General features: G+C 36.5%; 1 protein-coding gene across 1 annotated transcript in view; it reads left to right on the top strand.

Annotated features, from left to right (window-relative positions):
- Positions 1-25,650, top strand: part of shank3a (SH3 and multiple ankyrin repeat domains 3a) — a 177,513-nt gene that overhangs the window by 28,702 nt on the left and 123,161 nt on the right. The window contains exon 2 of the mRNA XM_044123713.1: positions 11,998-12,447. Within this exon, the coding sequence (XP_043979648.1) occupies positions 12,142-12,447 (306 nt within the window). The 5' untranslated portion in view covers positions 11,998-12,141. The remainder of the gene's footprint in view (positions 1-11,997; positions 12,448-25,650) is intronic.

Below are 25,650 nucleotides of genomic sequence, written 5' to 3'. Positions count from 1 at the left end.
TTGCAAACATTCTTCTAAGTGTCATCATCAAGTTGGTTAGTTGTCAAAAAAGAAATAAGCAAAGCTCTAAAATGCACACAAACAGGTTTACACCTCCGCCTACTTTGGACATTTTGAAGTAGCCTTCTCCAATACATATTTCATGTGAAAATTTCAGTGATGCCAAGAAATCAGGATGTGTGTGCACCACTGATTTGCACCTAACAGGAGAGAAATGATGTGAGGGATTTGAAATGATTGGCTCTTTTTTTATTCCTCACGGCTGTGCGATAAGATGGAACGGTGCTTCGACATGCTGGTATTTCTGCAGATAAGCTCTCCACCAGAAAACACAACTTTGTTGCAAGACATGATTAAGAGCCATCACAGTTGTGTGCCTTCATCTTGTGTTTTCTAACGAGGATTCAGTCTGAGCTGCCTCTAAAGTATTTATTGTGCAATCCATTTGCAGTTTACCCACTTTAAACAGAGAAATGTGTTAGATATTAAAAATCTACACCTTTAACCAAAGTACCTTCACTGAACAGGTCTGCTTTTAAAGATTCATGATATATCAGAAAAATCAACTATTAATATACAATGTCCTAATTAATCAGATTTAAAACCTTTATCTGTTAATCATTAGATATTGTTTTTGCCCATGAAAATGGACAAGATTATTTTCACGTGCAACAACAATTATTAGCTAATTATTTTGCTAGCTATACTATTCATGTTAATAGAATAGCTATTGTTCTGTTGCTGTCTGCTGACGTGGAAACATTTCATCTTTTGTCGCTCCCCGTGTATCGAGTCCATAACGCGTTGCTGTGAATGACGTAACCCTGAGCGCTAAGCCCCACAACAGAGCCAGCTGTGGCGCAGCAGAGAGGAAGGGAAAGGATTTGAGAAGCACATCCACGAGGGTGATTGAAAGCGCTAAGACCCTCCTCTTGGCTCTGATTGGTTGTTTCAGGGAGAGCAGTGTATTTCTGTAGATGAAAGCAAACCATAAAAGGCAAGGGAACTTAGATTTTTTCTCAGTTTATCTTAGTATAGTAGTGATAGTTTTAACAAATATGTGGGGAAAAAAACAACTTTTTTTTATTAAAGTTTGCTTACTTTAACTCAATTAATGCTTTAGATGATTGAATGGTTTTTTATATATATGCTTCATCAATCCTCTTGTAGTAATTTTGGTACTTCATTTCTGGGACGGTTCACCATTGTGTCATGTTTTCTCAGTTTGTGAATATTCACTCCTATGCTTTAATGAATCTTACAGCCTTAGAAATGGTCAAACAGTTCCTCACAGACACATCACATTGGCCTTGTTTCTCATCTGATCTTTAATTTCCTTAGATGAATGTATTTTTTGTTGTTTTGTGTAATCTTGTAGACTACTTCATAATGTCTAAGTTATTTTTTGCTTATTAAAGTCTGCCAGTAATTAGACCTTGGCATGTCTAATGAATTGGAACCAAAAAAATTGGATGAATAAAGTAATTGTTTTAACATGGGGCTTTTACTTTTTCACAAAGAACCAGGTTAATTTGGGGTGTTTGTTCCTTCACAGATAAAATCATAATTTGAAAAATGTGTTTTTAGTTTTGTAAGTATTATAAAAATGCAATTAACTAAAGCAATTAAATATGACAAAAAGTAGAAGGAGAAAAAAATGCACTTTAAAAGCGCAGAATATTTTTACCTGGAATTGACCATATAAAACAGCCAGGTTTTTGGACTTTTTTTTTGTGGAAAATAACAATAAACTGTCAGAATATTGTGTGTTTAAAAGGGACAAATCATGTTCCTTCAGTGTAGCTTGCATTTGATAACATTAATTGGAAGCTTGCATGGTGACATCCTTGACCTCTTCAGTATCCACAGTTTGCTCTTTTAAAACTATTGTTGTGTGTGGTATAATGCACTGTACGGTTTGAAATGTCTTAATTGGCTCCCAGGCTTTAAGAAAATTCCTCCTGGGTGGCCTGTTGAATATTAATAGGGAAGCTGCATCAAAGAAAATACTGTCACTCCAGCAGAATCCCTGGTAAGATTAGTGGATACTGTACATCTCCAACTTTCCGTTGTCAGTGATAGAAGTTACAAAAAAATAATTAAAAAAACACTTTTTGTGGTCACAAAAAGATGCCTGGCAGCTTTCATTGGAATTGATAAAACAAGCTCTGTGCATGCATACAAAATCAAAAGGAGCACTACATCAGTTTGGTGAATCAATTCAAATGAAATGGATAGAGGGTAACTATGGAACGTGTTACAACTACTGTAGAATATTAATATTGATTCAAAAAGCTTTTAGCACATGGCTAATTTTCCCTGTGAGGCCTCAGCGTGTGGCCACACAGCAGTGGTCAGGCTCTGCTTTGTTTACATTGAGCTGCTAATCCATTTTGAGCTGGCTTTAAATTTGTGTACGAGTGTGTGAAACTACTGTAAGATTGTGCACTTGTGTCTATTGATGATTTCGTTGAAAAGCATTGACTGTAAATAAAAAAAAAAAAAAAAAAAAAAAAAAATCATAGTGGCAATTTATTTGGTTGAAAGGTAAATCATGATGGTCTGATGTTGTTATCTAAGTTTGGAAATACTGCCCTTAAAGCACTTAAAGAACAGTGTGAGTGTGAGCTCGCTAACATATCATTTTTGTCTATTTAAAGATTCAAGGCATATTATCATCTCCAAGGAACAGCTAATTTTGCATCAGTCAGGCTTAGTATTATTACAGTTATGATGGCTTTGAGGCCAAATTGTTGTCTATAAATTTAGTTATCTGGAATCCCATAGCCCACACAAATCTAATCTGTCATATCAATCAATCAATCTAGAAAGTTTATTTGTAAAGCACAAATAAACTTGCTTTACAAATCTAAACCATTTCAAATGTTTTAGATTTAGACTTAGACTTATTTTATTGTCATTGCACAAAGAAAGAAAAGTAATGGCAATGAAAAGTCATCGGAGCACACACAGAAACACAAGTGTGCCTATGATTACATAATAAGCAAATAATAATGTATATCTAAATACATATAACTTAGTATTTTCAAGCAGTCTCAGACAGTTTTAGTGATGGGATTGTTGAGCATTCTGATGGCGGGTGGAAAATGGCTATTTCTGAGTCTGGCTGTTCTGCAGCCTGATGCTGCAGAATCTCCTGCCAGATGCCAACCGGATGAACAGACCATGGAGAGGATGGGTGGAGTCAGAGAGGATCTGGTTTGCTCTGGCTACGCAGCGTCTGTGTGCAATGGTATGGATAGTTTTTTTTCTTTACACAAAAATCCACAAAAACCCAAAGTCAGAAAACCCCCAGTCTACAAGTGAAGCATTACATTTTATTAAGTGCCTTCTTTAGGCTTCAGAAAGTTGAGTAATGTTTCATTTATAGTGTTTCAAAAGCAACTCTAAATATGTTGGTTTTTAGTCTAGATTTAAAGTAACTCAGTGTTTTGGCTGTCTTGCAGTTTTCTGGAAGTTTATTTCAGATTCGTGGTGCATGGCAGCTGAATGATGCTTCTCCTTGTTTGGTTCTGGTTCTGAGGATGTAGAGCAGACCAGAACCAAAAGACCCGAGGGGTCTGAAAGGTTGATACAACAACTGCAGATCTTTAATGTATTGTGGTGCTGAGCCATTCAGGGATTTTTAAACTAACAACAGCATTTTAAAGTATGTTCTCTGCCCTCTATCTATGCATGCTTTATTGATAAATAAAGAAAATAATCAGCTCATGACATCCTGGTGTGAAAAAAAATCTATGAACTTTGATAAATTTGCAACTAATTACTTTTTTGTCCTATTTTTTCAGGTTAGTTCCTCATCCTTTCTTTTTGTTAAAATATGTCTAAGCATATTGAAGGTTACGCCACAGGCAGTAGCTTGCAGAAAAAGTTAAATAAATTTTAATTTTTGTAGCTCATAATTTCCCATAATTTAAATCTGTCATAAAATTAACTGCCAGCTCTTCAGATTGCTTTTGCTTTTATTCTCTTTGCTCACATATATTGTATGTTACCATGACCTAATTATATTTATATATTTTTTTTATTTCACAAACTTTCAGTTTTTGTTGTCAGTAAAAAAATAAATAAAGCAAAAATAAAACAGGCAGTAAATCAAGACCCTTCAAGACTACATGTTGCCAGTGACTTTGATAGAAATGAGGTAGGTGCTTTGTTCTGATGAAATATTTTTTTAGTGCAGAGTTCTGACAAAATCCACTGGGCCGTGAACTGAAGACAAAAGTATTATGATTTTGACTTGATTCATGCTTTGAGTGAGAAAAGATTTACTGGCGGGTTGAGCTGTACTTTTAGCAGAAATTCATGTTATAAATGTACAGTTTCTCTCAAAATGATATCTATAGCAGATGGAGAATTAAAGTAATTTCTTAATTTGGCCTACATTTTCTCTCCGACTTGAATCAATAATACATTTTTGTGTGATGAAGCCAGGTTTTCCACTACAACCTACAATTCTGGCTCACTTTCTTTGTCAAATTACTTTAGTGTTGATGTTGTTCCAGTTACATTCCATTTACGTATTGAAAGTCATAACTCAACAGTTAAAAAAAAAAAGAAGTTTTTAACTGAAGAGGGTTAAATCAGGAAACTTAAATATAATGATTTGTGTCTGTCTGGCCCATCTCAGCTCGTCAAGTTTATCAGTCAGTAAAATTGAGGTCAAATTACTTTACATGAGCGTGAGATCTTGTGGTAAAAGAATAGGAAAGAGTGAATGAAAAAAAAGAAGACAAATAGGTTATGGTTTCTGAGAGATAAAATGTTTGTGTGTGTGTGTGTGTGTGTGTGAGTAAATCTGGCCCTGGGTGACTTCAGTTTGTGAGTGGCCATGACATTTGCTTTACCAGGTGTAGAGGAGCGTGAAGCAGACTCTGATGGGGTCTGTGAACACTTATCACATTTACTCCAGGCTACAAGCTGTGCCGGGTTTTCAGTGCAGACTGTATGAAATCTCCTCCTTCCCCTCTCCCACCTTTTGGCTGCCTCTCCCTCCTCCTTTACAGTATTTCTGATATCTTTCTATTCTTTTCTGGTCTTTTTCTGGTCTTGTTCACCATTTCAGGTGTATTCTCTCTCTGACCTGTTCAACTTCATGCTTCTTCCTAGCTTCGTCTTCTCCACTCCCCTTCTCCCTCCTCTTTTAGGAACACAGCTGTAGTGGTGAGGAGACAACACTAACATATCTTGCAGTGATTTTCAGGGGGGGGGGCTTGTTAATCTCCTGTTTGACTCTATGGCAGTGACTTAAATTCTGGTGGATGTTTCAGAGACACACTTGCATTTCACTGGATCCATGAAAACACAGCTCTGTAAGGTCATGAATTATTCACTTTGTTTTCACTGGAGTGGAGCACAGGAGATGGGATGAAGGGCGGTGGGGGGGCTGGAGTGAAAGAGATCTGAGCTAAGGAAAGACGATACAGTTACTGTTAGCTAAAGCCTGGGAGCTAGCCTTCTTATAATTCTCGTCCACTCTCGTAATCTTATAAGGAAATAGAAGAAAGACCGGGAGTGTGGAGTTCAGTTTTAACCTATAGTTGCACTTTAAGTTACTGTTGTGAGACAAGCATGAAACAGGAAATTGATGTTATCACATTTTATTGAAAATATGATGGTGATTAGGCCCTCTTTGTCACTTTTTTCTTGTGATAAAATGATGATGTTTACCTTCATCATCATCTTACTTGACAGATTTAATTGTTTTCGAAAGTAGTTTAAAAAGTTCGAGGTTGTTTCATAAGCCTTTTTGAGAATATTTGCTTCAGAGTTACACAGTTTCAAGTGGCATGAGCGTTACTAGATGACATCAACTCCCTAGATGCAATGACATGACTGATTTGGCAAGCAAGGAGGTGGGATAAGATTTCAATGCATTGTTTGGGAAAGCTAAGAATCCTTGTGTTTTTATTTTCACAAATATAGAAAAAACACAATGAATCAATTGTATTTTAAAGTACCACTAATCATTAGCCATTCTCAAAATGCAACAATAGAAAAGATTTCAACATCCTCTTTAAAGCTAGTCTAACCAAACCCAAAGAGGCAACTTTACTAGTCAACTCTATCTCTATAGTGAAGGAGCAGCTCAAAAACTGAATGGACTGGCAAATGGACAGAATTTATACTGCACCTTTGCAATATAAATTCTGAGTCACTGAGAGTCATCTTGGCCTCTCAGTGGGCTACCATTTCCTATCAAACTACTTCCTCTCTTACTACAAAATGACAGTCTTAAACATAGATGGAAGTTATCAGCCTTTAAAGCTGTAGTAGGTAACTTTTATGTATACATTTTTTTTGTGCATATTTGTTGAAGCTCTCACCATGTTGTGACAGAAACTGGGCTCCTCTGCCTCAGTATAAATCTTTTATATATACAATACAGACCAAAGGTTTGGACACACCTTCTCATTGAATTCAATTAATTAGTGTGTCCAAACTTTTGGTCTGTACTATATATATATTAGATTTTGTACATAGATTTATACACAGATTTCAACAAGTCAAATAAAACTACCATATAATATTACCCAAATGCTTAATTATTTTATAAATTGAGACATAATTTTTTCTCTTCTTTTGCTCTTGCCCCTAGATTATCCTTCTATGATGCAAGAAAGATGAGATCTGTGACTAATCCTGTCTCCAACTATCAAGGGAAATCATTATTTCTCTCCGAAAAATGACCTACGGTCTGTTTGCCACATGAAGAGACTTAAGTTGACTAATGTTGTTAAACATTTAAACTTGCCAGAGGTGAATATACTTCCAATAACAACTTTGCAATTACAATACAGCTGGATAATGAAGTATACATTTTCATAACAAGATTTCTCCAAAATACAGTTTTCAGCACAGTGGAAAGACATGCTTCTGGTTTCATATTGTGTACATCCAGGTCACTGAATGTTCACAATGTGAATGTTTCCTGGATCTTGAGAGCATCACATAACACTGGATTTTACAGCAGCTAGTTTTGAGGAGATCAGCTGGCTTCAGCACAGTGCTGTACATTTGACACAAAATCTGAGGCATTTAATATCTGACCATGGTTTTTGAAAATGCCTATAATGAGAGCAGAGAGGCACCGGTCTTGCTGGCTACATTCATTATGTGCTACAGACTCTTCCAGCAGGAGGTGGTGTAGCCTCTGTAACACAGTGATTCAGCCAATGAGAACAATTTCCATGGTGCATGCAAGGAAGTAAAACTATATATGTCCATAAATTGAGCTATGAGTAATAAATTGGAATGAAACAGAATAAAAGTACTGAACGAGCTTACCTAAAATTCATTAACTACTTTTAAAAAAGCCTCTGTCAGTTATGACAGCTTTACGACACTTCTTGTATAGAGGAATTAGCTTTGGTCAGCTGAGGTTTGGCTTATTATTTCACACCCCTTTTTTTGTATTCTAAGGTTTTCTGCAGGAATCTAGTCAGATGATTGGGTAGATCAGCTTTATTTTCTCTCTCTGAAACCAGTTGAGAGTTTCTTTGACTGTGTCCGTTTGGATCATCGCCTTGCTGAAACGTTCACCTTCATTTTGTCATAATGGTCTGGGTAGAAAACGGAGATTTTATTAATTGGTACATTTTTATATTTATTCAATATTCCCTAAATTATATTGAGTTTGCCCGAGCTTTATGCTGAACCTTCACTATTTATATAGTGAAGGTTTGGAGTGATATGCATTACCTTTGACCTTTGGTCTGTTCATTGAATCCAAATATTAGTATTCTGGTCTGACCACACTTCATTTTCTTTCTATTTTACAGCCTTCAGTCTGCTTTTTCTTCAGCCTCTGAGTTTTGTGTGGCAAGTGTACATTTATTCAATGACAACTGAGTGCACTGCATTTTCTTCTAATAAGAAAAATTCTGATAATTCTTTCTATAGCATTCTGTGAGTGCTCTGTTGCTCTTGAACACCTCTTCTGATAATTATTTTCTCTCTTTTGTCTGAAGTCTTGCTGAGAGCACCTGGTCGTCGTTAGCTTATGGTGTAATGATGTCCTTTCCACTTCTAGATTATGACCCCACCATTGCTTACTGGAACCATTACCTTCCATTCTAACAATCAGTATGTTTTGCATCAATAAGTTTGCAAATCTCTTCAGAGGGCTCATTGGGTTTGCCCATCATGAATTGCTTCTAGTGTGACAGCTAGATAATGAGACCCTGAGCTGCTTTATTTTTCAAATGCTGATATCAGCTGGTATCTTTGCTTTCCGTTACCTTTTGCCCTTCTGTTTCTTTATCCTTTTCCTTGTGTCATTCTATTTTGGTGCACATAATTTTACTCATTGTCATAAACTACAGCACAGTACCTTTAGCTTGGACAGAGCATTTCACTTTTACCATTAGCAGTTGAGAAAAGGACTTAACTTAGCACGTTTTTACATGTTGTTGGTCGGATGAGCAAAGAAACAGTTTCAGCAGCCCGACTCGGTCTGGTGTTTCGGGAAGAGTCTGCTCAGATAGCCCCACGTGAGGCAGCATGTTGCGAGTCAGCGAGTTGCAGAAGTGTGGTTTGTCTTCTCTAAGGACAGTGGAGGGAAAATCGCTTCATTAACGTGATCAGACAGACGGTGTCTCTTCTTGGGGAATCCAGAACTTTTTTTTAGGATTTATTTTCTGCAGGATCTCACTGCATCTCTTCAAAGATGGAATGTTTTTACCTGGCCATTAAGAAAGAGGATTTCACATGTATGTATGTCACCCCAATGCAGTGGTCTGTTGGAAAGAGGAATAAATTATTTTGCATTAATTAAATAGTCCTTAAGACATAACAGAGTTTCCCTACTGGGATATTCCTTCTCCTGGGAGTAATGTACAAAAAAAAAAGATTAATGCAATGCATTTCTTGATAGAGTTGTGCCAGTACCAATTTTGTTCTGATGTTGGTTTAGACCCATTTCTTCCATCTTTGACTGTCCTGACAACAATTTAAAACAAAATACTAAACCAAAATCAAAACTGCCAATTGCATATCTTATAGGTAACAAACTATATCTAGAAGGAGATGTGCTTAAAATTATTCTCAGTTCAAAATATGAAATGGGAGTTTTTTTTTATGTTAACTTCTGGGTTGTAAATGTGTGGCTGGTCAAAGTCACATAGAAATAGTTACTAGGCTAATCCTCTTATCTATTACAGGTACCTGTCATGCTCTTACTTTAGAGTTAATGGGATTAGGTAGATGCTCTAAGTGCCCAGCAGTGACTGAGGGCTTATGTGCAAGCCTATAAAGCTCAAAGGACTTGGTTTAAATCCATCCCAAATCTTTCAATGGGTGTATGTTGTGATTTGAAACTTTTGTATTTTGGACGCGGTGCTGCTGAAAAAAATAATTTTAAATTATTTTAGATTAGAGATTCCTTGATAAATGTGGAACTAATAGTACTTTATGAAGTGACAGAAAATCTATGTGCCTGTTTTATTTCTAGCATTTGATATTCATACCTTCCATATCAGGGACAAATATGGACGGTACTTCTTGTTTTGAACACAGAGCTCGTTCTGCTGGTCCAGCTGAGGATTGGTGGAGCTGGTTCTTTTGATTCTGGTTCTGGGTTTGGTGTTGTTGAGTTTGGGCTTTAGAGTTGTGGGTAATGCTCAAATACCCACATCCTTTGTTTGGTTAGAGCTTTTTATTTGCAGTGGCATTTAATCTAACTTCTTTTACTTTAATAGATTTTATTCAATGACTTTTAGGAACAAACGTGTACAGCTTTCATGTCAGTGTGAAGTGAAATAAAACTTGATGACTACAGTATCATTTGTTTTAATCTGCTGAGGTCATTTTGGAGATTTTGGTATTTGCCTCCTTGTAAAGAAAGACATCACCATCAGTCATACAAACTTTAGTCTACATTACCTTTGACGACACCGTCCTGTTTATAGGGATTGTGTTTCATTCACAATCACATTTAACAATTTGGAAACTTGGTATGTGAAATTTGAACTCAGGAAGTTGGATGGTTACAGTGTTTCTGAGTTCAGTGTCTCTTTTCAGTAGTGCTTTACTCCAACTTCCACTACTTTCAAATTGTAACATGTTTGCAATAGAGGATATGAGATCATACTTTTAACTTTATTATATCTATAATATTTGTATCAAAATCATACAAGTACAATGCCCTCTAATAACTAACTACAAATTTGTAGCATGAGTACATTTTCCAATGTGTTTCAAAAGTATTTTGAGACACTCCCACAGGTGTTGCTCTAAGACTTTGCAAACACTGGTACTGCTGGTTCTTTTTTTGGTTATGTAGTCCATGCATATCCAAAGAAAGAGCCACGTTTACATTGTTGACATAAAGTCAAGGTTAGGTTCAGTGAGTGTTGGACACAGGCAGGTCTGCTTCTAATCACTTGTCCTGTGTCTGGTGTTCATGAATTGGACCGCAATGGTAATTATGAGGAAATTCTACAAACCTTGAGTTCTCATCTACATTTCGTAGATGATGTTCTAAAAGTGTCTTCAAGCCATGATCTCCTAGATTTACTGGAAATGTTTGCTACTGAAGAAACATCCAGAGTTGATGTCTCAACTCTAGATGAGACATTTAGAGCTGGCATCTGCACAAATAAATTGGAGGCCATGGTTTTCACTTTGGAGGAGCTCAAGTACCATGATGTCTTCATGTGGTGGTATTGTGCAGTATAGGCAGATTAGAGCCTCATATGTTGCAATGTTGATTTGTTTATTGTGAATAGAAAATGTAAGATTAAAGAAAAAAAGCTGTTTATTAAGCTGTTAATTAAATTTATTGGTCAATCTGTATTTCATCCTCAACTTTAATCATGTGTTCTAGATAAGGACATTTTGAGGACAGGCTGAAGTAATGTTGTTGTTCCTCAGCCGCTTACTTCAGAGAAGTAACATGGCGCATTTTAGTATTCTTAGATTTTGTCCGACTTCAAAAGACCAGACTTATCAACTCCATTCATTTAATCTGTTACTATGCTATGGTTTTTCTTCTAAATTCAGTAAAGCTAATCGCCTTGTCTTCTGAAAGCTAATTGTGTTAAAAGTTACACATATTGACAGGTTACAAAATTGTGCTACATGACAAGTGAAAACAGAATTGTTACCTGGTGCACTTTGGTAAGTTTTTAATTTAGCCAAGATAGAGATTCTTGTTCAGTCATCCTGTCTAGATGTCTCCTACTAATGAAAATAATTATTTAGCAGAAAAGGTTTTGCTGTCTGCAGCATTGTTTCATGGCTTGACAAGGTCTGCATGATGAAACTAAATTTAAAAAAAAACACCCAGCCTGCTATACACGAGAATAAAGAAAGAAAATAAAACCTTTGGAAATTTCATCTGCATTTATAGCAATTTGTTCTGTTTCTTTTTTTCCTGGGAAGCTTTTGATCAGTGACACCACCCACAGATAATGTGAAGCATGAAGGCCAAATCCTGCACTGCATCGATTGAACAAACACACCCCACCTCCCTCCACCAACACAAACACACTTGTGCTGCCCTAATATCACCACAACGTTAGTCCGCTACAGCAACAGCAGTAGCATGTGACAGCAACAACATTCATTTATGACTAGGGCAGCATTAACTTGTGCAGAATTTGTTTTTAAGAAGCAGTGTTGTAACAGCAACTTTACTTAAGCAGACTTGCAAATGAGAGCTGACACAAATGAAACATGTCATGTTCGAACTCAATTTTCTGAAGGAAGCATTTAGTTGTTCTCTTGCTAATAATTTTAGAGTTATTGTTTGTTTCTCACATTTACAGATAAGCTATTTGTCATCTTTCTACAGAAAATGTTTTAGATTATGAATTATTTAAAAGGTATTGTCAGGATTCCTTTGTACTCATCTTATTTTTTGTGTTTTTCCCCTCTTTCTCCCTGTAATCTCCATTTACCCCCTCCTCTTTTGCCCATTCCCTTTCTGCTTCCCTCCTTACCACCCTTTTCTCCCTCCCTCTTTTTCTATCCCAGGCGAGTGATGCATGCTGCAAACGGTGTGTGCGTGTAGTGTGAACAAGACCCACTGGTGTATGCGTGTGCCCGTGTGAGTAAATGTGCGTGCATGCGTGTCTGTGCGGAGAGAGAGAGACATAGACTGAGCCCCCAACACGGAGCATGCCTCTGCGTCCGGCAGCCGGCAAACATGAGCCACCCAGCTCTCCACGGCAGGACCAGCAGCAGCACACACACACACACGCACGCACCCCCACGCGCCCTTACACACACGCACCGAACGGCAGCCAGGGGGCCAGCACTGACAGCAGCAGCTCCCGGGAAGAGGAGAGCAGCGTTCCCGTTCCTCACGCTGTTCCGGCTTTCGGTCCCGGTGGAGAGCACAGCAACAGTGCAGGAGCACCCATGGAGGAGCCAACAGGCAACACTGTGGTCATCCGCATTGGAATCCCAGACCTACAACAGACGGTGAGAGCTTTCTGTGTTGCCACTGCTGGAGAGTGTAAAAGAGAGGGAAGGTGCCTCTCCCCCTTCTTTGCTGTCGGGCTGCTTTTATCCTGTGTTCTTTGCTTGGTGGGTTGGAGATTATTATTATCTTTTTCTTTGTCTTTCCATTTTATCTTTTTGAGGTATTTTTTTTCTCTTTTCTGTCTGGTTCTCTCTCTCTCATTTTGGTTTCAGTATTCAGACTTTGTAGCTTTGGTTGCTTGCTGGCTTCTTGGGGTTCCACACCCCCCTGCCTGTCCAACGGGCTCCTCACTAATAAAGGTGCCTCTTTATAAATGGGCTTCAGCTGACTTTGACAACTAGCCTGTTAGGGTGAATGTGAGACGGGAGAGACAATGCATTGGGGGTAAATGAGGCCAATATATAGGATTAAAAAAAAATCACGATAGTCATGAACACCTGCTGGAAAACTTTACCTCAGACCTGTCTTCTTGTTTCTGCTATTGCTCCATGTCAGGGCAGAGAAAATAGGTTCAATATTAGTCTTTTTAATCAAACAGCAATTTACCTGAAGAGGTAGATTGTGCCTAGGTGTTTTGCATCTAATAAAGAAAAAAAGCACAACCATTAGACTAAGATTGGTTGCTCCCCGCCGTTATTTTATCTAGTCTAGAATTTGGTATGCACTCCCCGTCTCTTAACACATTCACCGTGACCAAAAGTCTCTGTCAGCTTGTGGTTGGTGCAGAAGGTGCTGCAGAAGGTGCAATCAATCGAGATAAATGTCCAGATCATTAATTAGTTTTCATCTACCCTAATTTATATGCATTGAGTGATGATTACTCTTGGAAGAACAATAAAACAATATTGAGTAAATAGAATGTTGTGTTTTCTTTTCTCTAGTTAGAAAGTCATTTAGTCTTTCAAAAATCTGCTAAAAATACCGAATTGGCAAAAAAGTTTTTTTTTGTTTTTTTTTTCAGTTTACCATTGAACATATGACTATGACCACTGACATATGGAATAAAGACCAATGGTGATTTTTTTCATCTTGGAACCTCTTTTGGAGTGGGATATATTATGACTTATAAGCATATTAAAATTATTTTTATTCTAAGCTGACGTGTTAGAGGTTGGATAATGAATAGGGTAAAGTTCAAATGAGTTTCACAAGGGCCACATTTTGTTGGCTAAATGATTGTCTTAGATCATCTCCAAGCTCTTCTGAGCTGTTTTCAGTCTGCAGGAATCAGTTTGGTTAAAAGTGGTCCAACGATGGAACGGTGGTGAACCAGAGATAGGGTCATGTTCCATGTGAGGAGCTGAGGCCGGACCACTTAGTGCACACCAACAGATTCTGTTGTAGAAATTGGTGAAGAAGTTGATGATTCTGACATCAGAAGGATTGTCACATAGTAATGTGTCAGATAATAGCACATTGCAGCTTGTAAAGCTACAGACAAGTCACTGTGGCCACACTGAGCTCTGTCAAACACCCAAAGTGCCAAGAGTGGGCAGGCTAGCATCACAACTGGGCCATGTTGCAATGTTGGTTAAGCTGTTCTGATGTATCATGTTTTCTCTTACATTGCATAGATGACTGGGTGCATGGTGTGAAGTGTCACTTTTCAAGGTAACACATGACTCCATCACCCATTCATCCAAACATCAACTGTCATTTATGAGATTAAAAAGTCCAGATGCAAAACCCAAACATCTCTTTCACTAAAGCAGATTCTTAGGGATCCAGAGGTGCTCTCAGGCCAGAAAGGATGTGCTGTATATCCCTCCAGCAAGATCAAGGTCTGCCCTATGCTCTCTTCCAAATGAGAAGTTCCCAAAATATGCAGAATCTACTTTAGGATGAAGACAAGTTGTGTCATAATTTATGTTATGCTTTGCTGGGAAATGTTTGGTCCTGCTATGCATTTGGATGTTATTGTGGCATTTAGCACTTCCATGAAAACATTGTAGCCTGAAGTCCATAACCTCTTTTAAGAGAATCATTTTCTCTGTGCAAATAATAATAATAAAAAAGATTCAGTAATGATTTGAGGAGCACAAGTGCAACATTCCACTTATTCAGTTCTTTTCAATTCAGTCAATTTATTTAACACCCACTAAAAACATATATCAGCTTAAAGCATTTTCCAGGACAAATAAATGTATTTTATTTACAGAATCGCATAGTCAATTCAATCCAAATTCAACAGATAACATACATTTCAGTTCGATTCTAGTTGTGACACAGTGCTGCCAAGTTTGCTTTATTGTGACAATTAGTAAGAAGCTTTTTGCCAAAGGAAATGCAGCTGATTTCTTGTCCAATAAATCAATAACATTATGTTTTATTTGATAAACACCTGATCAGTATCAATAGATAACACGTTAGATAAATTTTTTTAGTAATCTTGCTAACATTCGAGCCAGAACCAAACAATATTTTGGAGGATGTAGGGAGAGAAAAAGTAGCCACTGATTCTCTGACAGCTAGCCAACCAAGCTGTTGGTTACCTAGCAACAGCTTGTTGAATAACGTGTGCAGCAGCAGTTTCAGGTTTTGCTACTGTGCCTCATAGCTGCTTAAAATGACAGAGTGAAAGAACAAGATGAGTACAACAGCTTGAGAAGAAATTGTGGATAAACAGCAAATATCACGCCACCATTTTGGCCACAGTTCAAATATTGAAAACAAAAACCTAATAAATAATTATGGATACTGACTAATATGAACCGTTTGTATCATGGAAAGATTTTCAGCCACATTGTCCAGCCCTACATGTTGCTAACAACTTGTGCTAAAAACCACAGCACACCTTCTAGATTTTAGTGGAGTTGCCAAAGAGCTATTAGCCAGGTGGTCATAAAGTTATGCCGAATAGGTGTATTATGACTCTCTGTACTTGGGTCTTGAATATTGCTGTTGTTGCTTTATTGTATCCTGTACAATGGTCTTGTAGCACAAATAGGATTGCTTTACATCATGTTCATATCTGTGATACAGAAGTAGCTTTTTTAAATCACATTTATGCTATAATTTGTCATTCTCTCATTTTACATCACCATAAAAGGGATCCTAAGTTTTTGATTCCCATAATGTTGATCCTGCCCTTATCTGCTGTGCTACAGTGCATATAGACGCTTTTTGAGTTTACTTTAGGGGTCCTTCTTAGTCTTCCACAAGACATGCTAGGCAAAATGCAAGATGCTGGTAATGTGTTTTGTTATTGTTTATTACCTCATTGTGGTTGGCTGAAATGACCCATTGTGTCTTAGTGAGGCTCCAGCTCTGCAAATAAAGACAGGAAATAAAAGGAGGGCAGTTGAAGAGAAAGCTGAGAATTCCCTAAAGGTACTGCATAGTAGCCTTCTGTGAGCAAAATAGTTTTTCTTTCTAGTTCAAAACCCCTGCACACACACCACCACTCAAACACACACACACACACACGCACATAAATCCTAATCTCATTTCCAGGGGACTTACCTTAATGTTCTTACGTAATTCAAAGATGCTCAACAGTTCATTAGCCTTGCTCTCAAGTAGTGACATTTTATCCAGGAAATTTCTAAATGTTGAGAACACATATGGTGTGAAGTCGTGATCGACAGGCAAACAGAGCAAGCGCCTGGAAATCTGACAGATAAACATAGCGGCAGATGACAGATGGCTAGATTTGGAGACTTCAAATTTTTTATGCAGCAGTCAAAAGTGACTTCTGTATACCCTGAGTGAAAAGGGGATTACTCTGGGACAGTCTGCCTGAGTAGGATTACATATCGCCTGCTGCGTTTCAAGTCTGGATCTGAAGAATGAAGCATCATGTAAAGATCACAGTGGGAAACATTTTACCTTTTCAGCAGGAAAGAAGGAAAGAGTGAGGACTCATGTAGGGTGGTGCAATATATGGAATGGCAATATCCTCTTACTTACTCAATCTCTGGGCTGTTCCTTTACAGTAACAACCGTCCTGCTTCAGCAAACCTGTTATAAATGTGTCATCATTGCAAAATGTGTTTCTAGATCAAGCTGCAGTGCCAAACCTGCAATAAAATAGATTAAAGTCTTTGGCTAATGTTAATATGTTTTCAGGTTTATCAAATTTAGAATGTTCATATGTTTGTAGATGTAGCATTCTCTCAGGTTGTAATGAAATAAAATGGAAAATGTGGAGTTAGCAGCGGGCAAGATGCTGTAAACCCATTGAAATAGCATATCGAGAATTCATTTTGTGAAAATGCTGTACCCCCCATGATTTGAAACTAATAAGTGAAATAAGTAGTTACTAAGTGTTTGGGTTTAAAGTATTGTGTTGAGAGCTGAAGAAAGCAGTATGATCTCATTCACTGTTGAAACCTATTTTCCCAGACAGAGTGTTGTACAGACTACTAAAGATTTGACATTTTTGAGATAATAGGTATTGTTTATCATTCACCATATCCTGCATCAATGAAACACTTTCTTCTTTTATGGAAGCAAAAAGAGATGGATTCCCAATACTGCTAATGGGTGCTATTTATCTCTTTACAGAGCAAAGGTGCCCCAAATATCTCTCTACCTTCTTTAATTCATACTCTAGATTTGCTCCTTCAGATAGTTGCTTCTTGTAGGAGATTTTAAATTCTTATTTATTCACAACTTTTGTTTTGCTGTTAGATGTTTGGTATAACAATGTGATCTGCACATTAGTCAACAAGATGAAAGACTCAAAAATGGAAAAGCTGCATGTCTGATTACTCTTATTGTGGACTTTTGAGTTTTGAGTTCTGTGATTCAGGTTTATTGTGTGGAAAATTGCTTGCTTGAGCTATTTGAAAGTCCCACTGTTCTGTTATGCGGAGCAATTTAGGCATTTTATAAAAAGCAATTACAGTAGTTGGAGAGGACAATTTCACATCTTTGGAATGCAAAGTTGTCATTAATGCACACTTTTTTTTTTTCATTTTAGACATTGTATGCTTTACTGCAATTTCATATGTTTTCATTGTACAGCCCAAATGTTGGTGATTTTAAGGATTTCTTCACCGCTTACAGAAAATGGAAATGAAAAAGAATTTAAACCTTCACTTAAACACATTCAGTTGGAGCCATAATATATATGTATTTTTATGGAGCTTATTAAAAGAGAGGACATGTTTCAACTCTAACCCAATCTAAAGAAATTGTGTCATTTCCAGATGTTGGTAAAGCAGTCAAAACTTGTACTCAAGTAAGAGTAGCAATAGTAAGTTTATTGAAGTTCTGAGATGGGCAAATATGTATGTGATGATGAATAAAATAAACAATGAGTGAAAAATATTGCAAAAAAAACAATTCTCATTTTCAACTTCAAGTTTTTCAGATCATAAAACCTATGCAAACAACATATACAGTATGTAATGTACTATAGAACAGAGCAAATGATTTCTGGAGACAATATGTAAAGTTTACTGTGTATTCACTTGGCCTCTACATGGTACAGCATATTCTGCAGATGTAAAATATTATTACAAAAATGACATGTTTTACATTCAAGAAGCCCAGTTTAAAACACATTGTGTAGGCTTTTGTTTCTATGTAGTGGATATTTAAAAAATATAAAAAATTGTTTTTCATTCAGTGGAGTAAACAGAGGACGGCAGAGAAGAAAGAAATTATATTCAAGTAAGATTAGTGTCACTCCAAAAATAATTTTAAATAAAAGGAAAAATGTTTTGTGCACCAAAACCTTGAATCAGAGTACCATACTTTTCTTTTAAAAAGGTTACTGAAGCAAATGTAACAGAGTAAATGTAATTAGTAACTTCCCATGTTTTATTGTCAAACCTGAGAAAATGTTAAGCATGATTTTATGGAAAAGGAACAAAAATACTCAAGAAAAAAATAAAAATAAAAGTGAAAAAAAATCTGTATTGTTACAATACCACAGTATTACAGTGCTCTGACTGTAATACTAAGAAAACCCACCAAAGGGCTTTCAGATCTTTTATTTTTCTCCCATCTTGTTGGGTGAGTCAATCTTTCCAACAAACACATCTACATATTTATTGAGGGTACAATATATTTGCCACACTGAAACAATCTATCATCCTCCTGGCTTTTGTTCAAATCAGATTAAACAGACAGTTTTAACTTGGTGAGAAATTCTCAGGATGTAGTCGTGTTAAAAATAAGGATAAGTTCAGCATCACTCAGTATTCCTGTTATTGTCAGAAAATACATTACTGTATGTCAGACAATTTAATGATAATAACAGAAAACCAACACCCCTGACAGTTGGTCAGTGTTGTTGGTAGCAGGTTCTATGTAATTGTATAATTAATTCAAATGGGAGTGTTCAAAAGAATAACTGTAATAAGTTTAGTGAGTGAGGTAATGCTTCACAATACAGAGGCAAACATATTATTGTTTTTTAAGGACGTAGGCAGCAAAGTTGTAAAGGTTGGTGATACTGTAGTATCTTCCTCTGTGAAAATATAATAAGTTATTCCAGACATTCATCAGAACTGGGTACGCGGATTAAAATGTTTTTTGTGCTGGAAAAATAAAACATGTGAAGCAATTACAGAAAATGACAAGCCACTTAGCTAATATATTTTAAAATAATTTAAAATTGAAACAACGGCTGGAAAAATGCTGAAAATAAAAGAAAACTGCCATCTGAATGAATCGGTATACAAATACATTGTTTTTGATGTATTTGTATGGTATTTACTAATATATATCAGTTAACTGATTCATGAGAATACAGCTACTTTACAGCTTTTCTGAACTTTTGTTTTGTCTGATTTTTAATCTTACTTTTGTGTTATATCACTTCGAGATATTTAGTTACATAAATGAAATGCTTTATTATTATTATATCTCCAAGTTCTTTGCAGATCGAGTGCAACATGCCACTTACTGTGTGTGTGTACGTTTTTTTAATCTGTTTTTTTGCTGATGGAGTTCTCTATTTTCAATCTTTCAAGGCTCTTATTCTTTTTTGGCTTTAATTTCTTTTTTCCAATCTACTTATGCTTGTTATGTTGAAGAACTATTGTCACTACAAAGCTTTAAATAACAGTTTTATATAATGTACAATGAATTGAAACCAAAATGTACTAAAATACAGTTTTGCTCTCTGTTAGTTTCTTTTCTCTGATGTGAAGTAATTAGTCCTATTTGGTTTCTAGACTGACTGACATTAACCCTATTTGTTGACCAATTTTTTTTTTTGGTCCAAATAGCACAATTCCTGTTAATTATGTTTTTTTTCTTGCTTTAATGTTAAGTTTTCTCAAGTGTCCTTTATATTAAGCAGATATTGTCAAAAAAGTTAGAAGAGAGAGTACTACCTCAAAGACATAGACTGAAGTTTCAGTCAAAAGATACTGCAATGCAGCTTTCAACCATCTGGGCTACCTGGCCCCAGTGTTTTAGACTTTGTTTAATCAAAATCAATTCATGTAGACAATTTGATCAAGAAAATGGTTTGAACTAATAGCTGAATCTTTTAAAGAGGCGTATGTTTTATGTTAATGTTGCTGATGTTCTCCGAGAAAATCTGCCAATGGGAACAAAATGTAACATAGCAGAGCTTCAAAAATTTTCCTAGCTGATGCAAGAATCAGTAAGCTCTAGATATATTCTAATGAATTTGATCTGCTCTTCACTATACTTTGCTGAATGTTCTTTCCATCTTGGCCTGTTACTGCTGCTTGATTTCTTCACTGAGTTATAAAACGATTGAGCAATAGATGGAGCATAAAAGTGTCTTTGAAAAAAGTATGACAAATTTTCAGATATTTTTTATAGTTGTAACTGACTAAGCTTTATGAAAGTAATTAGCATATCTTGCTTTTTATCAGAAAATGTGTAGAAAGCAAAATTATCTTGTCTACTATTGTAATTTCCCTAACATTTGGTGAACTGGCTAGACAATGTAGAATCCTTGTTTATGGCTGTAGAGGCCTTTATTATCAGTCACCAGACAGTAAATGGGCAGAAAATGGTAAGACATGTAGGAAAAGTTTCAGGATCAGGAATCAAAGATGGACGGCTGCGTTAAGGACAATAGTCTCTGTATTTGGGTCGCCCTCTCTACCTCTACACCACGCGATGCCCTGATGATGTAGAGTCTTTTGAAACTTTCATCAGGTAAAGACTAATACAAACAAGAGAGACAGTCAGACATGGTGGTGGTGATGTTTGAATGACCTGGACGTCGAGGGTGACTGTTTAGCCATGAGGTGGTAACCTTAAACTACTTGCACAATACCAAGTTTACAAACCCACACTAACACTTTTTGGGGTGGTCTGGTCAAGGTCTAAACCTGGATGAAACTGAAACGCTATTACAAGACCCTAAATGGACCATTTGTGATAAAATAAATAAATAAATAAAAACTCAACAAAATTTTGGTTAAATTTGAGAAAGTACTGTAAAACTATTCTTAATCATCACTCACGCTTGATGGCAGTTATTCTCCACTGAGGGTGAAGAAACAACCGTCATAAGACATGATGGAAGCAAACTATATATAACCTTACACAGCTAAAAACTAGTTAAAAGCCAGTCTGAATAATTAAGTCATTTGGATAATTAAGCTTTGTAATGGACTGGCAACCTATCCAAGGTATCGTGCGCCTCTTGCCCGTTGACCGCTGATATAGGCATCAGCACCCCTGGCGACCTCACTAGGGATGAGCGTTGTGGAAAATGCATGGATGGATTTATTATTAAGCTAGTAGATTAACTTTTTCACAGGCCTTAGTAACTGGTCTGAGCTGGAATAGGTGTTGGTGAGTTGAATCTTAGCTGGTCAACGACTTAGAAAACCCAATATTAGTTCATCATGAATACGATGACCAAGATCTTTTATAATGATTTAGATTCAGTTGAGTCATGTCTGCAAATGAAAGAAAAACCCTGTATGTAGAGGCCTGTTCAAGACATTGGCCATCAATGACTAAGTACGGTTTTTATATCTCCTTATCAAGTTTCATGCTTTTTCTGTGATTGTTGTAATTTTTTTTTTTTTTTTTTTTTGAACTTTATTTTTATTTATTTTTTTAATAACAACATACAAACATGAATACAAACTTCCGACTCATATTGACATTTACCAGTTACATTAAATGTGGCATCGGAAGGAGAGTTAATAAGTATTCTTATCAGGTGTGAGAATGAATACAAAACATCTAAACAAAAACAACACACAAAAATCGCAAATAAAAATAATGCAAGCTTATAGTTAGATCCTCCTAGAGATAAAGTGGTCCACATAGTCTTAGGTGCCACGGCATTTTAGGTTGGTCCAGCAGAGCAAACAAGTGCAGGAGGGTGATTCACCAATTACATCATTGGGTTAGTAGCGGTGTAACAGACTTCCATCTCGTATTAACAGTAGCTTCTTGGAGCCTTAAGGAATATGTGATTTTTTCCATCAAATAAATGTCCCAAACTTTCTGAATCCATATGTTATATGTTGGAGGTGATGCTTTCAGCCATCTGATAGTTATACACTTCAATGCTGCAGTCAGCAAAATTCTTAGGAGATATCTATCAGCCATTCTGTCTATTCCATCGGGTATTACTCCTAGAATTGCAACCAAGGGGCTTTTTGGAATATTTTTCCTGGTTGTAATTTTTTTGATTCAAATAAGAATTTTCTGAGAGCTATCGTTTTCCTTTTGTGTATACACTGTGTATAAGCTTCCGTAAAAGTGTCTTTTATTCAGCTTATCCTGATTCTGAGTTGATGCTTGCACACAGTGGTCTGTCAGCTCACTGACATACATATAGTCTTCACAGAGATTGATTGACACATGCATTGTTATATCAGTGAGTTGTGGAAATATTTTTGGAAAAATGTATACCTTTGCACTTCTGTTTTTAACTTCATTCATATTGGCAAGAGGATACAAGACATGACTTGCATATATTCAACTCCATCTGGCTAGAGGACCCAACTAGAGAAAGACAAAGAACAGGAAGCTATGACCCTTTTGTACAACAAGTTTCTCATATTCTGATTTTGTTTCACCCTCATCTCTGTTTCTGCTGAATTTGTCTATAACTCCTTAAAGAGACAGCATAATGTAACTTGATTCATTAAGCTAATAAATAAACCACCAGCAGACCAGATGGGTCAAGAGTCTTGTCCAAGGACACGATGGCAGAAACAGACAGAGCAGGGCTCAAACTGGCATCGCACCGATTATGCGACATACTTCTACTACTTTAATTTCCATGTTTAAAACTCTTCAGTATAGCTGAACTCACTCTAACTATTTTCAATGGAAAGCTTTGAAAATAGCTTTCCATTGAAAAGTCAGCAGTTACATCTGGCAAAGACCTAAATGACATAAACATAAATCTGTGATTTAGGTTGGTGTCTTTCATTTAGTGCAGGGGTTTTCAAACATTTCAGGCTGAGCCCCTGTTGGGGGTAAAAATGTATCTATTTTTTTCCCTTTTTGTCATGTTAAAACATTTTGTGATATTCTGTCATTCTGATTGTTTTCCTGTGGAAAGACTATCAATTATATGAACTATACTTTGCTGAAACAAAAATTGTCAGCCTCTACTTGCTAAAAATTAAAGTGCAACTTGTGCAGATAAATCCAATGAATTGCAGAACTCTATATTTTTGCAGTTTTCATCCACATGATTTTTTTTCAATGCATAAATTCTATTCTCTCTTCTCCAACACATCTAAATCAAATGAATGACTTGTTACCAGGCAGACCAGAATGGCTTGCTGAGGAGGGAATTTGGCCATATATAAAAGTTTGTTTTAGTAGGGATGCATCTAAATGTTGCAGGATTGTAGCTCTTGAAGACTAGATTTGGGCAAATATGCTGCAGGGATTACATGGAAATAGAAAATGGATGGATTTTATTAGAGTAGATTAGAAATATGACTCTCGAAAAGTCATATTAGAAAAGCGTATTACTGTTATTACACATCAGTGTTCACCTCAGGAAAGCTAATTCAGTACATGTAATTTCTCAAAAACCAGGCCATAGTGTCTTGTCCCTTCTGTTCTCCCTTTTATTGTTTTCCTCAATCTTTTGAAGTTCTGTCTGAAAGGAACCTGGGAATATATTGAGATAGTAATATGAGCCCACTGCCACTGACCCTTTTTAATATAATAATGTCTGTTTGAAATATTTTTGTTTGTTGCTTAGCTGACCAAACACCTCTTGACATTATGATGTAGATCTTCATATCTGATCTCATAAAGGATGTTCTTAGATAAAAGTAGTACAGTCTAAGGCATGCTAGCAACAATTGAACAGGAGATAATAGTATCATTGTTTGATATCAAACAGAGGAATAACCCATTTCAGACTTTACACATTTTCAGAGTTGAACAATGATTGAAGAACTGTGACAGTTCACAAAAGAGATGGCATCATGAAGAAAGAATGTAATGGAAAAGTTGAAGCATGACCTTTACACAACAGCCAGGGAAGGTAAAGCTCAGCTAGAAATAGATATTTCAAATGGACAATAGCTATAAACATAATGTCAAATGAAGTGCGAAGTGGTTGATCAACAATAAAGTTGATGGTTTGGGGTGGCCATCACATTGCCCTCTAGTCTCAGAAGATTTGTGGGCAGAGCTGAAGGGGTGTGTGTGAGCAAAGTGGCCCACAAACCTGGCCCAGTTACACCAGTTATGACAGGACTGGGCCACCATTTCAGAACTATTGTGAGAAGCTTGTAGCAGGATACCAAACTATATATAGTAAAACATCATTTGAACAAACGCTAAAGAGATTTCTTCAAATTTTTCAACTTGAAGAAGTTTGATTTTTTTTTCTCTTTCCTTTCATTATTTTGGCATTTAGCTGATAGAAATGTTGGTAATCCTAAGTAACTGTTGGTAAGAAAAAGAGGTGATGCATCTGTTTTTACAGTGTATCCAAAAATCTGGATTTCAACTCTAAAGTTATGATTTACAACAACTCCACTTGGCAACAAGGAACATTACTCTTCACAGTTTTACTCACTGTGAAATGAATCCGTTATCATTAGCTCAAAGTCATTAACAGCTAACACATCCTGTTAGCAAAGCTTTCCGTTCGGCTACAGAACATTCTCAGACCAGTTAGTCAGAAATCACCATGATAGCATATTAAACACTATTCTTTTCAGAGATAAGAATAGGGTTCTCCTTTCTTGTGGTGGGGGTGGGTAGGCATATTGTTTTATTATTGAAGCACAGTGTTCAAGATGTCATTTTTTTTCTCCACAAGTGTTCAAGTCTCACAGTGACTGACGTTAACTGTAAATCTTTTCGGCATGTTTGGTCCTGCCTGTCAAAAACAATCTGAAAGATGACTTTAATCATCATTTGTTGGTGTAGCTTGTGATTTTGCATGTACCATGTTATGAAATGCATGATGCTACAAAAGGGGAGCTATGCAATTGCTGTGACTATAATACTAATGCCAGCAAACAGTCCTATCCTGTTCATATTTTTACTTGAGTATTTCTCCAAGGCTAACTTAGCGTTCATATAACAACAGTCCCTGACATCAGTCTCTTCGGATTCCTCTGGAGACAAACTGCCTTATTCTCCCCAGTCCAACCCTGATGTTCTGGAGTTGGGTGTACACCTATTGTCATTCTTTTATTCTTATTCGTTTCAGAAACTGCACCAGCCAAAGTATGCAGTGTAGTTTATAGCTAATTCCAATCTTTTGATACTCATTTAACCATACTGCATTCAGGAGGTGGTTACAGATATTCATGTCAAACCAGTGAAATCCATATCTACATAAATTAAACATCATTCATCAGACACTCAGCAAAGATTAATATTTTTGTTTAATCAATTATGATTTTTGTACGTAAGGTGGTAGCTCTATCCATAGTATTTTTTATTGTGTCATTGAGTTAAAATGACTCATCTCAGTGGTTTGAGGTATACCTATACTTCCATTCTTAATTAAACTAATTCTTAGGGAGAGACATAGACATAATGGAACATCTAAGAGAATAAGTTGAAATATGTCAGGGAATGTGGTTTAGTCCAGTTGCATTCATAATTTAATGTAGATTCTTAGATGCAGTAAGGTGAAGTAAAATGCTTTCAATAAATCTTTTTCTCTTGCTCATTTTGAAATTTTAAATACTATCTCCTGTTTTTACTCGAGGGATTTAAAATATGACAAGTTTGACCTTTGATTCAGTGAGTGACTCAATTATGCTGTGTGGGTTACACAAAGATTACTGAGCTTTTCATGACGT

The sequence above is a fragment of the Gambusia affinis genome, linkage group LG08 (assembly GCF_019740435.1).
Source record: "Gambusia affinis linkage group LG08, SWU_Gaff_1.0, whole genome shotgun sequence".
Classification (NCBI taxonomy): Eukaryota; Metazoa; Chordata; class Actinopteri; order Cyprinodontiformes; family Poeciliidae; genus Gambusia; species Gambusia affinis.
This window is presented reverse-complemented; position numbering and strand designations above follow the sequence as displayed.